This window comes from Leucoraja erinacea, chromosome 28, assembly GCF_028641065.1.
Source record: "Leucoraja erinacea ecotype New England chromosome 28, Leri_hhj_1, whole genome shotgun sequence".
Taxonomy (NCBI): Eukaryota; Metazoa; Chordata; class Chondrichthyes; order Rajiformes; family Rajidae; genus Leucoraja; species Leucoraja erinaceus.
The window spans coordinates 6,712,057-6,727,520 of NC_073404.1; the positions used below are offsets into that span (position 1 = coordinate 6,712,057).

At 43.1% G+C, this 15,464-nt stretch overlaps 1 protein-coding gene across 1 annotated transcript in view; it reads left to right on the forward strand.

Annotated features, from left to right (window-relative positions):
• The window catches only part of nf1a (neurofibromin 1a), a 305,820-nt gene that overhangs the window by 35,561 nt on the left and 254,795 nt on the right, over window positions 1-15,464 (forward strand). The window contains exons 2-4 of the mRNA XM_055657600.1: window positions 2,552-2,695; window positions 3,344-3,427; window positions 9,479-9,669. Coding sequence (XP_055513575.1) covers window positions 2,552-2,695; window positions 3,344-3,427; window positions 9,479-9,669 — 419 coding nt within the window. The remainder of the gene's footprint in view (window positions 1-2,551; window positions 2,696-3,343; window positions 3,428-9,478; window positions 9,670-15,464) is intronic.

The following is a 15,464-nucleotide window of genomic DNA, read 5'->3' on the forward strand; positions in this document are numbered from 1 at the left end:
TGTTAACTGACTTTTGGAATTGCTGTGAAATTTGTTGTCAAAAATAAAAACTCATTTTGAAATACCCAAATTGCCAAGTTTGCCAATGCCACTCGTGTTCTTGTGATGTTTGTCACAGGAAGCAGTGTGATGTACCTCTTTCGACACTACTGGTAGATAAAAAGGAAATGAAAGCAGCACAAGCCCTCAGGAAGCTGGTTAATTAATGGTTATGAGAGACTTTGGTGACTTGAAATCGTTGGCCAAACAAAAGGGACATAAGAGATGGTTAGAGGGACGGAGCATGATGAAAGATTTTGACCCCGAAAATTCAACTATTCTTTTTTGCAAGATGCTACCTGACCCGCTGAGTTAGCCCAGCATTTTGTGTCCATCTTAGACATGATATAATTCGAAGGCCTTTCACACATTTTAAAAATACATTAATCTCATATTGCACATAAAATGTTAAGAAAAAATGTTTTCTTTAAGTATGTCAGAGTTGTGCTTAATGCAAAACTGATAATACTTCAAAAGGAGAATTAATACTTGTTTCCCTCTCCCCTGACTGTCAGAAGAAGAGTCTCGACCCGAAATGTCACCTATTTCTTTTCTCCAGCGATGCTGCTTGACCTGCTGAGTTACTCTCACTTTTTGAGTCTCTCTTCTGTTTTTGACTTCTGTGCAACAGAAGATCTTACAATACCACCTAGTTTTCGGTTTTCTTTTACAAATACCAATCTCCAAATTCATGATACAAGATGTCTGTGTAATCTTAACCTCTTGTAGTAAAACCTTCCTTGCACTGTCGGCTCTTATGGTGCCTGTTTGTTGGACGTTAATTACCAAATGGCAGATTTACCTCATTACAATGCTTTATAATCTGAGAGGTGATGTATGTATAATTTTGATGCAGATATATGGATTGCTAAAGCACTTGTATCCCATTAACTTTCAGCTAAATCTCAATACAGGGTATTTCATATTTTATATAGAAGTTGTGTACTTTGTAGCATGTATTAGAGTATGTTTGAATTACATTCTGCTTATCAAGTATGCTAAAGAAAATTTGTACTGTGCCAACTATACTTATTGTGTATCGGAACTGCACTTCCTTCTATCAGCCCTGGGAATATGATTTTAAATAGGTCAAAAAGTTTGAGAAATTGATTCTCTATTTTGGTCAGTGTTACTTGGAGGATCATATTAAAATAAACATGAAAATTCCATTGGCAGTTTTTTTCTATAAATTAATAGGATATTGTAACTTGTAACATGGAATGGTAGATGAAAGTACAAATAAGAGGATTTAAATAGGTTTTCTGACGAAATAAACTTAATCAAAATAAACTGTTAATTTAAAAAACTTGTCATGCAGCTAAGAATGGGGTCGTGTAGAACTTGTTGCTAAATTTAATTTTATTATAAAGATGTGAGAAAGGTTTCAGAGTTTGTTCCGTGCAGATATGCATCTACATAAAATATGAGCTTCTCCAAGGAAGAGTTTGGTTTATTTCTCTTCCTCTGCCTAACATTTTTTTCACCTTGCCACATGCATATTGGAGGAACAGCACCTCGTATATTTCGCTTGGGCAACTTGCAACCCAGCGGTACGAATCTTGATTTCTCTAATTTGAAGTAACCCTTGCATTCCCTCTCCTGCCGCCCCTCCCCCACTTTAGTCGTCCAGCTAGTTCCAATGTTCCCACCCATATATCCCTTCGTTGTCATCTTTTCCACAGCCAACAATGGACCATTGTTGACTCCGCCTTTCCTTGGCCATCCGTGCCGGCTCTGATTTGTTCTGAATCTCTTCATACCTCTCGTTTATTCTCCCCGGACAGTCTGAAGAAGGGTCTCGATCCGAAATGTCACCTGTTCCTTTTCTTCAGCGATGCTGCCTGACCTGCTGAGTTGCTCCAGCAATTTGCATCTATCTTTGGGGTAAACCAGCATCTGCAGTTTCTTCCTGCACATTATTCCAATTTCATTTCATTGGACTAATATATTATGGTAGGCGCTTTAACCAACTAGGCACATGGTTTTCCAGTTAATTATGGTAGATGGTGTCTCACTCAGATTCTTCTTATCGAGTCCACATCACAAGATTAGAAATTGTTCAGCCAGGGCTGAACACACTTCTCGGCATCTGCATACAATGGCGTCTCGCGCTTCTTGTGTGTAGTGGTGGAAAGATTCGCGGAAACAGGGCCGTGACGTGAACGCTCTTTTCTTGACCCCCTCACATAGATGAACCAAATTGGAAAAGCTGAAAGATCCTTTACCTAATGGACAGATATATTTGTATAAAGGACGACAAAGAAAATGTGTATTTTGGATGATTCTTAAATGACATTGCCTAGAAATGGTTGAGCAAATTTAGTACAGTCATCATTGACATTGTTAAATTAGTTTTTAAAAGTTTATTATCTGGAGTTCATGAGTCAGTGCATTGAGAAATCATGGTATTTGAACTGAAATCATGTTAAGTTTTGCATGACGTTTGTTTAACATTGCATCTCATTAGCTCAGTGGAGTATGACAGATATGTTCCCCCTTTTTCTTCCTCCAGCTTCCAATTAAAGGTGGGCAGCAGAACACCCATTCGAAAGTTAGCACTGAACACAACAAGGAATGTCTCATCAATATTTCCAAGTACAAGTTTTCCTTAGTCATAAGTGGCCTCACCACCATCTTGAAAAATGTAAATAACATGGTAAGTCTCCAATTGCAGCAGGATAGAATATCAGTGGGAGATATGAATGATGTGTTGTGGGGAGGGACAGGGCTGAAGATTCAAGTCAATAATTTCCTTCTCTGCTGTACTTTCCCCGATTTAAATCGGCTTTTGGATAAATCTGATTAAACATCGGGGATGGGGTTGTGGGAGAGAAGATTAGGTTCTCGGTAGAGAATAAAGGTAGACACAGAATGCTGGAGTAATTCAGCGGGAACAGGCAGCATCTCTGGAGAGATGTTTCGGGTTGAGACTCTTCTTCAGATAGAGAATAAAATGAGTTCACTGATCCATCAGTGAACAAGTGTTTAAACATAAAAACAAACTTATGAAATATCAACTATCATGGAGCTTTTCCATAAGTTGCCCATATCTGACTAAAGCCTGTAATTTACATTTGAATCATCCGACATAACTCCATTGGTGAAAGAACGCCACTGTTTGTGTCGTAAATAAATACATTTAAATCAACAATTAAATTCCCATGGAAGGTGTAAAAGCTACAAGAGTCTGCTTGTTCTCAGTAGGTCTAAACATGCCTGGTGCAGCTATCAAGCTTATAGGACTGTTTCTTAATGATGTTGCAAAATCCATTAAAAAGTCTGATGTTATGCTTTGCTCCCCTAGCGAATATTTGGAGCTGAAGCTGAGAGGAACTTGTATCTTTCGCAACTGATAATATTGGATACATTGGAGAAGTGTCTTGCAGGGGTAAGTGACAAAAGCTCTAATTTTGGGTTGTTGGCATACTTGTTTGTCAGTTTATATATTTTGTTAATGCTTACTTCCAGGGAATATTAAGAACTGGAAATATATATTCTGTTATTCTGTTATGGTGCTCTGTGACGTAAATGGGACATGGATACTAAGTTCTGGTGAAGATGCAAGTTCTTTTTGGGTGGACTAATGGAAACAAGCAAGAACAATAGTTGTTTAAAAGTGTGCTTCGGATGCTTTCTTTTATTAGCCATTAGAACATAAGATTAGGGAGATTTTTGCAACGCCTAAATGCAGCATAGTTACCGCACAGCTTGAGTACAGGCAATCATTTTGCTGGATACCTCCGCTCAGTCCTCCTTAACCTACCTGATCTCCCAGCTGCTAAACACTAACTCTCCCTCCCATTCCACTCTGATCTTTCTGTCCTGGGCCTCCTCCACTGTCAGTGAGGCCCAGCACAAATTTGAGGAACACCACCTCTTCTTTGGGCAGCTTGCACCCCAGCGCTATGAATATTGACTTTTCTAACTTAAAGTAACCTTTGTTTTCCCTCTCTCTCCATCACTCCACCTTCCTAGTTCTCCGACCAGTCTGAGTCCCCCTGATTTAGTTTTATCTCTGTATGCTTCGTTGTCACCTTCTCCGAGCTAACAATGATCTATTCTTCATGTCCCTTGATCCATATCTCCTTTGATGTCTTGTTTTCACACCTTGCCCTTCCTTATCTCTGTGCCTCCCTCTCGCCTGACTCTCAGTCATAAGAAGGGTCTCAACCCCCAAAATGTCACCCATTCCTTCCATCCAGAGATGCTGCCTGTCCCGCTGAGTTACTCCGACATTTCGTGTCTATCTTCATTGTAAACCAGCATTTGCAGTTCCTTCCGAACAGACTGTTCATTATCAAAGTTGATAGGGAGTGATTTGGGTCGGCTTGTGCAGGTGCTATGAGAAAGGGACTACATTGATATGAACAAAATGGAAGTGTAATGTAAATTGATGAAATTAAATTAGTGCTTGCTAGATAGCGAATAGTGGGGGCTGGGTTAGCACCCCAAGGGTATACTGCATTGACCTTTACTGCAAGCCAAATAACTAGCACAGTGGTTCAGATAGCAGAACTGCTGTCTTGTAACTCCACAACTTGGATTTAATCCTGACCTAAGTGTGGAATTTGCATGTGTGTTTCCTCCAAGTGCTCCAATTTCTTCCCACAAACCAAATAAATGAGGATCGGTCAGCTAATTGGCCAGTGTAAAGCACGGTGTGTAGGCGTGTGAGGGGGCGTTGATGGGGAGAATAAAATGAGCTGGGATCGGATTGGTGTAAAAATAGGTACTTGATAGTTGGACGTTGGGCCTATATCTGGGCTGTATCTCTCTGTGACTTTAGAACTCTTCAATATCCCTGGAAAATTATGACAAAGTTTAAAGTGGCACTAAAGTTATTATTATTATTATCGCGCCATGGGTTTTCAATAGAGCTGAAGAATATAAAACAGGGAATTGATCTGAAAACAAATTTTTTTCTCTACTTGTATAAATGTATACCAACTTCACTTTGAGAGAATGTAGAAACAATGAACTGCAGATGCTGGTTTATACCAAAGGTAGGCACAAAGTGCTGAAATCACTCAGCAGGTCAGGCAACATCTCTGGAGAAAAAGGAGAGATTATATTTCCGATCGAAAACAGTCTGAAGCCGTTACTCACTATTTGTTCCCATCAGGATTTTATCACCCCTCTGTAAGGTCACCCAACTGTCTCCTCGAAGGAATAGAGTCAAGTCCCACCCAATCTTTCCCATCTAGCTCAGGCCCTCGAGTCTGGAAAAATCCTTGTAAACCTACTCTGCACTTTCTCCAGCTTATTAAAATCTTTCTTATAGCAGGGCGATCAAATCTGAACATAATACTCCAAGTTGGTGGTATTCTGCTTGGTCGAGGAACTCCCATTCATGTAATTAGTTAGTAATCAAATTTATTGTAGAAGCATATTTAAGAAGAATACAGGAAATTCGACATTACATTTTAAGGTTATTTTTCATCTATATCACAATTAACTTTCCTTCTCAAAATCTGTAAACATGACCAAGTTCCGCACAAGATTGAATGATTGTGATGGCAGAAAGTTGGCTCTGACTGCAATGTGGGTGCCCTGGAACAATTACTCTGCAGGATTTTATATTTCTAAAACACACTCCAAATTCTTCATCACTTCCTCTGTATCTGAAAGTAATCGTTCAAGCTTAAATTGGACGTGTGAAATTGCAAATCCATGCCTTATGCATACATCACTCATTTGAGCATTGAATAACTATCCCTTTTTGTCTGATAAAGGGAAACAGTCAGTGGTATTTCTAACCTTTGCTGGCGAAGTAGCAAATTTTAGTGTGCTTCACACCAATATTCAATTAAAACCGTCATAAATTCAAGTAGCCTCTACTTATGGATTGGGCAGTGGGCAGGAGCTATAGACCTGCACGGGAAGGTAGACGCTCCCGCCCCCATGAGTCTCAGGCAGATGGGGCTCGTCAGCCTGGGAAGGCAGTCCATCTAGGAGAGGGAAAACTCTGATTTAAAACCTCCACTGCCTTGTGGCCATATCCAGTCATGGAAAAGGCTCCTGGAGTAAATCTAAAGAAAATCCGGAGTCGGAGCCCCTACGGCAGTTCGTCGTTGTCTATAACCTCGCTCTGGCAGCTCCTGCAACGGCGCTGGTGCCAAACTGTAACGGCCCTGCTGTTCCTTTGGATCGATCAGCGACATGGAGAGGGGGGACGTGCGGCATGGGCAATAGCCTGTCCTCCATGTGACATCACCCAAGCTTGCATCCGACCACACAAACCTGCAAACTAGGATGCATCACCCATGGTCAGTCATGACCAAGGGGGGGCTGCTACTACTACTACTTATGGATTATAAGAATTATTTTTGAAATCTATAAGTGTCAAACCTCTGCGTATCAGTTACAATTTTCATATTCTTGGTGTTGTCACCTGGCAAAAGGTGAAAGTAGACTATGTGGACGTGAAACCTAATGACAAGTAAAGGGCCTGTCCCACTTGGCTGTCTTTCGCACGCCATTTACGCGACCTGCTAGCGTGTGGGTAGCGCGAGGCGGGCGCATGGAGGAGTGTGGAGTGGTGTGGAGGAGTGCGGACTTCGTCTGCACGAAATCTTCGCGCGCCACCGGCCTGTCACGTAACTGACGGCCAAAGTGGGACAGGCCCAAGACCCTGGCGCGGCACAAAGTCTCGCCTCCAACAGCAGCAGAAGCAGGCAAACGATTGTCGAACTCGGCCTGGGGCGCACGGCTGTTACGGATGCGGATCCGCCCCCACCCCTACTCCCAGAGTGGGGCCAAGACCATTGGCGATAGACACAAAATGCAGGAGTAACTCAGCGGGGCCGGCAGCATCTCTGGAGAGAAGCAATGGGTGACGTTTCAGGTCAAGACCCTTCTTTCAGACTGAAGAAGGGTCTCGACCCGAAACATCATCCATTCCCTCTCTCCAGAGATGCTGCCGGTCTCGCTGAGTTACTCCTGCAATTTGTGTCCATCTTCAAATGACGTCACACGCTCCAGATGGCTGTGCAGGCGCACGATGACGCGTGTGACTCTCGCGGGACCGTTGCGCGACTGTCACTACTGGCCTATTGCGTAAGTGACAGACAAAGTGGGACAGGCCCTTTAGTGTGAAATGCTTCAGACAGATTAGCTGGCAATGGCAACGCTAGCCTGAGCTTCATATGACTTTAGATTTGCATTCATTCTGGCATTCATTGGTTTATTGTGTACGGCAGCAGGGGTAAGACAATCCGTCTCCAGTAAGTGATAGGTAAAATGCTTGTAATGGCTGCTTGAATTTGTACATGTGGGACAACTCAAAATTTGGGCTTCCACATGATTTCCATGCTTCCGTCTCCTGCCCCCAGTCAAGCTGTTAATACTCATAGAGCTTGAATGTAGAGTGACCGATTCAGTTAGATTACTGGAGGGCAGTACCCTTGCGATGGTACTCTGCACAAATCAATTTTTGAAGAGGAAATGTGGATGGAGTTGAACTAATTTAAGGGTGACCTTTACATTCATGGGTTATTCATATCCAATGTTTTCTCCATCAAATCGGAAAAGACATGACTATTTCATTTACCGCTAGAAATATTGCTCATCAAGAAAACTAACAGTTTATTTAAAGCATTGATATATGCATAAAACCCAGTTAAGTTAAAATGTGAAGGTGCAGGCTACAGAAATGTTGCTGTCTTCCTAATGTGGTGGTGGATTGCTTACCCCTTTTAGCTCAGTATGTCTTTTGCAGGTGTTGCCTTTTTCTGTCTGTGCCTTGGAGTTTCTGTTGGGATTACATCTGGGCTCAAAGACGATGGGGCCTAAGTGTATTTAATTTTATTACAATCTGTTTCTCAGTCTACCTCTGGGATCATGCAAAAGGTTTTCTAATTGCTCCGAGGCAAAGCCAAGTGTTGAACTTCAGTTAAAATATTCTATGGTATATTTAATCTATTTTGTGATTGACCAACTTTCTAGGTGTGTTAGGGATACACTGGTCGATGCACTCTTGAATACATCCACATAGAAGAAAGAATCTTTTACCAAACATAAGAATCAACTCCAGGGAAATGGCAATTCTGATGCTCCTCATTGATTCTAATCCATAAAGTCAGAGCTAGTGGCTCCTGCATCTTCAGCAATGTTATCCAAAAATATTATTAATTTACTCTGACAAAATTGTCTCGATACTTTCCAGCTCCTCTCTCAATGTCTCTGCTTTCTCTAAATTATCAGATCACTGATCTACCATGTCATACTAGATGAGAAGAAATTCCCTGTCACTTATATTGGGAAGACTGAAGCCACAGTCTGAAGAAGGGTTTCGGCCCGAAACGTCGCCTATTTCCTTCGCTCCATAGATGGTGCTGCACCCGCTGAGTTTCTCCAGCATTTTTGTGTACCGTCCACATTTTTTATTATTGACTGTTTCAACTCTTCCACTGCTGCAATTCCTATCCATTTTTTTACCCTTACATTTGACTATTCCAGTGCACTCTCTCCGAGCTCTCAAGTCGTGTCCAATTTTTATGAATTTTCTTTAGTAACTTGTCAGTTTGTTGAACTAAATTAAGGCGCATGTTGCAATCAAAAGAGCTTGAGCAATTGGTTGGGAAGAAAGCCAAACTGTAAGAAAGAGGACGGCGCCTCCTTTTCAAGAGCCGCACAACGGGTCATTTGACCCGTCTTTCCATCACAACCAAGTTTTTAGTTTCAGATTTAGAGATGCAGCATGGAAACAGCCCCTTCAGCCCAACCGAGTCCTTGCCGAGCAATGATTACCCCTGCACCAGTTCCATGTCATCCCTGGTTTGTGTCTCACCCACTTGACACAACCCAATTAACTTCCTACCTGCACCTGGAGAAAGCCCCACATGCTCACAGGGAGACTGTAGTAACTCTGTACAGATAGCACCTGTTGTCAGGATTGAACCCGTATCTCTGGCACTGCAAAGCAGCAACTGTACTGCTGCGCCACTGTGCCTCCCCATGACTGACTGAAGTAGACCCACTTGCCAATGCCAAACCAATATCAATCCAAAACTGTCCTATCCACGTATCTGTCCAAGTGTCTAGTCAAAAGTGTACCTGCCTCTGCCACTTCCACTCGTTCCACATTTTCTGTTTGATCAAGTTCCCTATAAGTCCTGAAATGTGGGAGGCAACTTGGTCGGCATATGCGAAGTGGACTGAAAGGCCTGTTTCTGTGCTGTATGCCTATGATTATTTACTACACTGACCATTCTTTCAGTCTCTTTCCCAGTTTCATTGACATGACTTTTATTAAGGCTCTTGCTTTGCTTTGTAGTTCTGGGTTGTTTAATTATGATTGTGTGATTTAGCTAATTCATTTGAATTTTCTCATCAAAACTGAATATGTTACTAAGTTTGTTATGAGTGTGTTCTCAGCTATAAAATGTCATATGTTGATGATCATATGTGCAACAGTTTAACCTTCTGTTGTCTTTGGTAGCAGCCTAAGGATACGATGCGGCTTGATGAGACCATGCTTGTCAAACAGCTCTTGCCAGAAATTTGCCAGTTCATCCACATGTCCCGTGAAGGAAACCAACTCATAGCACAACTCCGCAACTCAGCTTCTGGGGTTCTCTTCTCCCTGAGTTGTAATAATTTCAATGCTGTCTTCAGCCGTATCTCCACCAGGTCAGTACAATCTGCATGGGTTCAATCCCAGTGGCAAACATCAGTTATTTTTTGTGTGTTGAAGTAAATCATTTGTGTGTTGGAGTAAAGTTGTTTCCTAATCTATTAATCAAGCAAATTGAATGGAGTCGCTTCATTACTGACATTGTAGCTCCCAGAAGTTTGTACTCTGGCTATTTGTCAGATCATTGACTTAAAAATTGCGTCCATAAGAATATTTGTTATTATTGATTGTGTGACAACGTGTTCATTATAAACTGGATTTTAGCTTCAGATTTCCAGCTTAGCTGATCTTCAGTGACAAATGGTAATTATAAGAAGTTAAAGGTCGAGATGTGTACAGTTGCACAAACATGTGCAACATGTTGGTGAAGTAGAAAGTTAAAAAGGAATGGGTGATTTAAAAAAAAAAAAATGAATCGGGGAAAATTTGAACGAAAGCTAGTTAAATATAAAGACAGATGTTCAGAGATTTAGATTTTTTTTCAGGAAGAAGGGAGCATCTGTGTGCATCTGTCTAAAATAAATTATCGTAATTGGGGAAACATCCTCTCCATGTCCACCTTTCAGGACCCCTCGGGATTTTAAGTGCGGCTGTCAAGTCCTTTCTCATTCTGGGGAATTAATAAAGGAAAGAGAGGAAATGGCAGATGGACTAAACAGGAATTTGATGCCGGTGTTTACCATAGAGGATATAAGTAACATCCCAGAAATAGTTGTAAATTGGGGATTAGAAGGTGGGAGGAACTGAAGAATACGACAGTCACTGGGGAAATGACTCTCAGCAAATTATAGGGTTTGTGGCCAGATGAATCTCTGGACGCTAATGGACTTCGTCCAAGGGTCTAAAAAGAAGTAACCGTTAATGTGTAGGTATTAATTTTCTAAAATCACGTTTGATTCCTATATTCAAACAGGGAGGGAGTTAGAAAACGGGAAACAATAAGCCAAAGATAGACAAAGCGCTGGAGTAACTCTGGCTCAGGCAGCGTCTCTGGAGAAAAAGGCCGGCTGACGTTTCGGGCAGGATCTTTCTTCAGACTCTGAAGAAGAGTCCCGACCCGAAAGGCCACCCATCCTTTTTCTCTAGAGATGCTGCCTGACCCGTTGAGTTACTCCAGCACTTTGTGTCTTATCATTGGTATAAACCTGCATCTGCAGTTCCTTTGTTTCTAAACTTGATGTGGTTTTGTAATATGAAAATCAAGTTTGAATATTGTTCTTCGCAGGCATAAAAGATTAGATTAACCTGGCATTGTGTGCACCATGGACATTGTAGTCCAAAGGACCTGCTCTTGTAATGTAAAGAAATTGCCATTTATACTTAGACTTTTCGTAAGACATTTAATAAGATGCTGCATGAAAAGATATTATGGAAAAGAAAGCTTGTGGTATGGAGTATAAAGTACTGGTGTGGATAGCAGATGAATGTGTTAATAGGAAATAGAGGGAACATGTAAATAGGTGTTTTTCGGGTTGGTAAGATGTAACGGATGTGTTCAAGGGATTGGCGTTGGAGAATCAGTCATTTCCATTTTACATAAGTGACTTCAAAGAAGGCACCATAGCTATTTGTTTGGAGTGTTATGTGCCGTTCTGGTCGCCCCATTACAGGAAGGATGTTGAAGCTTTGCAAAACGCTCAGAGGAGGTTTACCAGAATTATGGCGGGATTGGGGGGGTTTTAAATGACAGGGAGAGAGGTTGGACTGACTTGGAACGTTTTCCCTGGAACGCTGGAGGTTTATTAGAGATAGTATGGAAATTGGCCCTTCGGCCCACTGAGATTGCATTATATGGGACATTGATGAAACCTCTTTTGCAGCACCGTGAACAGCATTAATGTACTTATTGATCAAGGAATGAAGTGCATTGTAATCAGTTCAGAAAAGATTAACTGGACCAATATCTTGAATATCCAGTATAGGGAGGAACTGCAGATGCTGGTTTAAATCAAGGATAGACACAAAATGCTGAAGTAACTCAGCAGGAAGGCAGCACCCTGAAAGAAGAAATGGGTAACATTTCAGATTGAGCCCCTTCTTCAGACTGATGTCGGGAGTGGGAGGTACATAGATAAGGAAGTGTACAGATAAGGAAGTGTTGGTGTGAAAACAGGACAAAGGGAATGGGGAATCAAGGAAAATGTAGAATAGATCATTGTTAGTTGGGAGAAGGAAACAACAAAGCAAACGGAGATAAAATGTAGTCGGAGACAGTAAGACTGGATGGAGAACTGGGAAGGGGGAGGGAAAACAAAGGTTCCTTGAAGCTAGAGAAATCAATGTTCATACCGCTGGGGTGTAAGCTGTCCAAGCGAAATATGAGGTGCTGTTCCTCCAATTTGAGCTGGGCCTCACTCTGACAATGGAGGAGGCCCAGGACAGAAAGGTCGGTGTGGGAATGGGGGGGTGGGTTGGGTTTAGCAACCGGGGAGATCAGGTAGGTTTAGGCGGACTGAGCGAAGGTGTTCAGTGAAACTATCGCCGAGCCTGCGCTTGTTCTGCTGATATATTGGAGTTCACACCTGGAACAGTGGATACAGTAGATGAGGATTGAGGAGGTGCAAGTGAACCTCTGCCTCACCTGAAAAGACTGTCTTGCTCCTTGGATAGAGTTGAGAGGGGAGATAAAGGGACAGGTTGCAGGGGAAGGGGAAAGTACCTGGGGGTAGTTTGGATGGGAAGGGACGAGTTGACCAGGGACTTGCGGAGGGAATGGTCTCTGTGGAAAGGGGTGGAGATGGGAAGATGTGGCTAATGGTGGGATCCCATTGGAGGTGGCGAAAATGGCGCAGGATTACGTGCTATATACGACGGCTAATGGGGTGGGAGTTGCGGACAAGGGAGACTCTGTCCCTTCAAAGAATAGCGAGGAGGGGGAGCAGTGCTGCGGGATATCGAGGAGACCCTAGTGAGAGTCTCATCTATAATGGAAGAGGGGAACCCCTGTTCCCGAAAGAATGAGGACATCTCCGATGACCTGGTATGGAACACCGCAACCTGGGCGCAGATGCGGTGTAGATGGAGGTATTGGGAGTAGGCGATAGAGTCTTTACAGGAAGCAGGGTGGGAAGAGCAGTAGTTTAGATAGCTAACAGAGTCAGTGGGTTTATAATAGATGTCAATTGATAGTTTGTCTCCTGTGATGGAGACGGTGAGATCAAGAAACAGTAGGGAGATGTCGGATATGGTCCAGGTGAATTTGTGTGCAGGATGGAAATAGTAGTAAAGTTCATGAAGTTAGTGAGATCTGCAACCCTCCTCTTGGACTCAACCGTGATGGCCCTCTACCCTCTATCGACTTTTTTATTTCCAACTGCCGGCGTGACATCAACCGTTTCAACCTGATTTTTATCTTCCCAAAATCCACAAACAGACCTGCCCTGGCAGACACATTGTTCTGCTTGTTCATGTCCCACTGAATTAATTTCAACATACCTTGACTCCATCCTATCTCTTCCAGTTGGGGGAGGGTTGCTGTGACACGCGTCACAACGGGGATCTCTGGCGTCACAACCTGCGCCTGTGCAGTTGGGGGCTAAGGGTCAGTGGTGGAATATTACCTTGGAGGACGGTCCCAACGGTCCGCACCTGGTCTAGTATAAACCCTCTGACTCCCATAGCTATCTAGACTACACTTCTTCCCACCCTGCTTCCTGTAAAGCCTCAATCCCCTACTCCCAATTCCTCTGTTTACGACGCATCTGCGCCCAAGATGAAGTATTCATCAGTGATGTCCTCATTCTTTAGGGAATGGGGGTTCCCCTCTTCCATTATTGATGAGGCCCTCAATAGGCTCTCCTTGATATCCCACATACCTGCTCTTGCTCCCCCTCCCCCTATTCGTAACAGGGACTTGTCTCCCTTGTCCTCGCCTTCCAGCCCATTAGCCATCGCATACAGCACATAACCCTCCAACATTCACGCCACCTCCAACGGGATCCGACCACCAGCCACATCTTCCCATCTCCACCCCTTTCCGCAGGGACCGTTTCCTCCCCAATCACTGGTCAACTCGTCCCTTCCCACCCAAACCACCCCCTCCCCAGGTACTTTCCCCAGCAAACGCAGGAGACGCAACACCTGTCCCTATACCTCCCCCCTCGACTCTGTCTAAGGACCTCAACAGTCTTTCCATGTGAGGCAGAGGTTCACTTACACCTCCTCCAACCTCACCTACTGTATCCGCTGTTCCAGGTGTGGACTCCTGTATCGGCAAGAGCAGGCTCGGCGAACGTTTCGTTGAACACCTCCACTCAGTCAGCCTAAACCTACCCAATCTCCCGGTTGCTAAACACTTTAACTCCCCCTCCCATTCCCACACTGACCTGTCTGTACTGTGCCCGATTGAAGCCCAGCCCAAGTTGGAGGAACAGCACCTCGTATTCCACTTGGGCAGCTTGCACCCCAGTGGTATGAATATTGACTTCTCTAACATGAAGTAACCCTTGCTTTCCCTCCTCTCTCCCCATCCCCTCCCCCTTCTCAGTTCTCAGACCAGTATTACTGTCTCCAACTACATTTTATCTCTGTTTGGTTTGTTGTTACCTTCTCCCAACTAACAGTGATCTATTCTACATTTTCCTTAATCTCCATTCCTTTTGATTGTTTTTCCAAGGCTGCATGACAAGTTTCAAGAAGGTCGTGATTAATGTCATAAGTGATAGGAGTAGAATTAGGCCATTCGGCCCATCAAGTTTACTCTGCCATTCAATCATGGCTGCCCTATCTCTCTCTTGTAATCCCATTCTCCTTCCTTCTCCCCATAACCTGTACTAATCAAAACACTATCTATCTCTGTCTTAAATATATCCATTAACTTGGCCCCTATAGCCTTCTGTGGCAAATAATTCCACAGATTCACCACCCTCTGACTAAAGACATTTCTCATCTTCTTCCTAAAAGAATGTCCTTTCATTCTGAGGCTATGACCTCTAGTTCTAAACTCTCCCACTAGTGGGAACAATGAGAAGCAACAAGAAGAGAAGGGACTTGATTGAAATGGATTCAATGATTCCATTATAATTTATTGTCAAATCTAACTAGGTACAGTGAAATGTTTAAGAAGGAACTGCAGATGTTGGAAAATCGAAGGTAGACAAAAATGCTGGAGAAAAACTCAGCGGGTGAGGCAGCATCTATGAAGCGAAGGAAATAGGCGACGTTTTGGGTCGAGACCTTCCTTCAGTCTGTAGAAGGCTCTCGACCCAAAACGTTGCCTATTTCCTTCGCTCCATAGATGCTGCTCACCCGCTGAGATGCTTTGTTTTGCATACAACCCAGTAAAATCATGTAGCAGACCTCACCTCGGCAGTGCACAAGTGTCGCTACATTTTGGCTGTGACAAAGTCGCAAATGATCCGGACAAGATCCTGAACGGTCTTGACACAGTGGATGTGAGATGATGTTTCTGGTTTTGGGACGACCCTGCAACCAGGTATCATTCTTGATAAATGAGTCGCACGTTTTATGGTGGATGAGATGACTTTTTTGCTGAGGATTGTGAGTTTTTCAACTTCCTCAAAGCGCAGTGGAAGCAGTTTTTGTTTTTAAAGCAGGGATGGGTATATACATGATAAACAAGGGTGCAGAAGATTATCGGGGTAGAAGGTATGTGATTCGAGGCTACACTCAAACCCAGAGATTCTATCAAATGCCACGGTAAACTTGAGAGCCTACTGCAGCTCTTGATAAATGTTCACATCACTTTCTTTCGTGTCATTGGTTGGTGCATGGTGGAGTCTGTTGATGCTTCATGTATTTATTTTTTCTTGTGACTCCTGGTGTATAACAT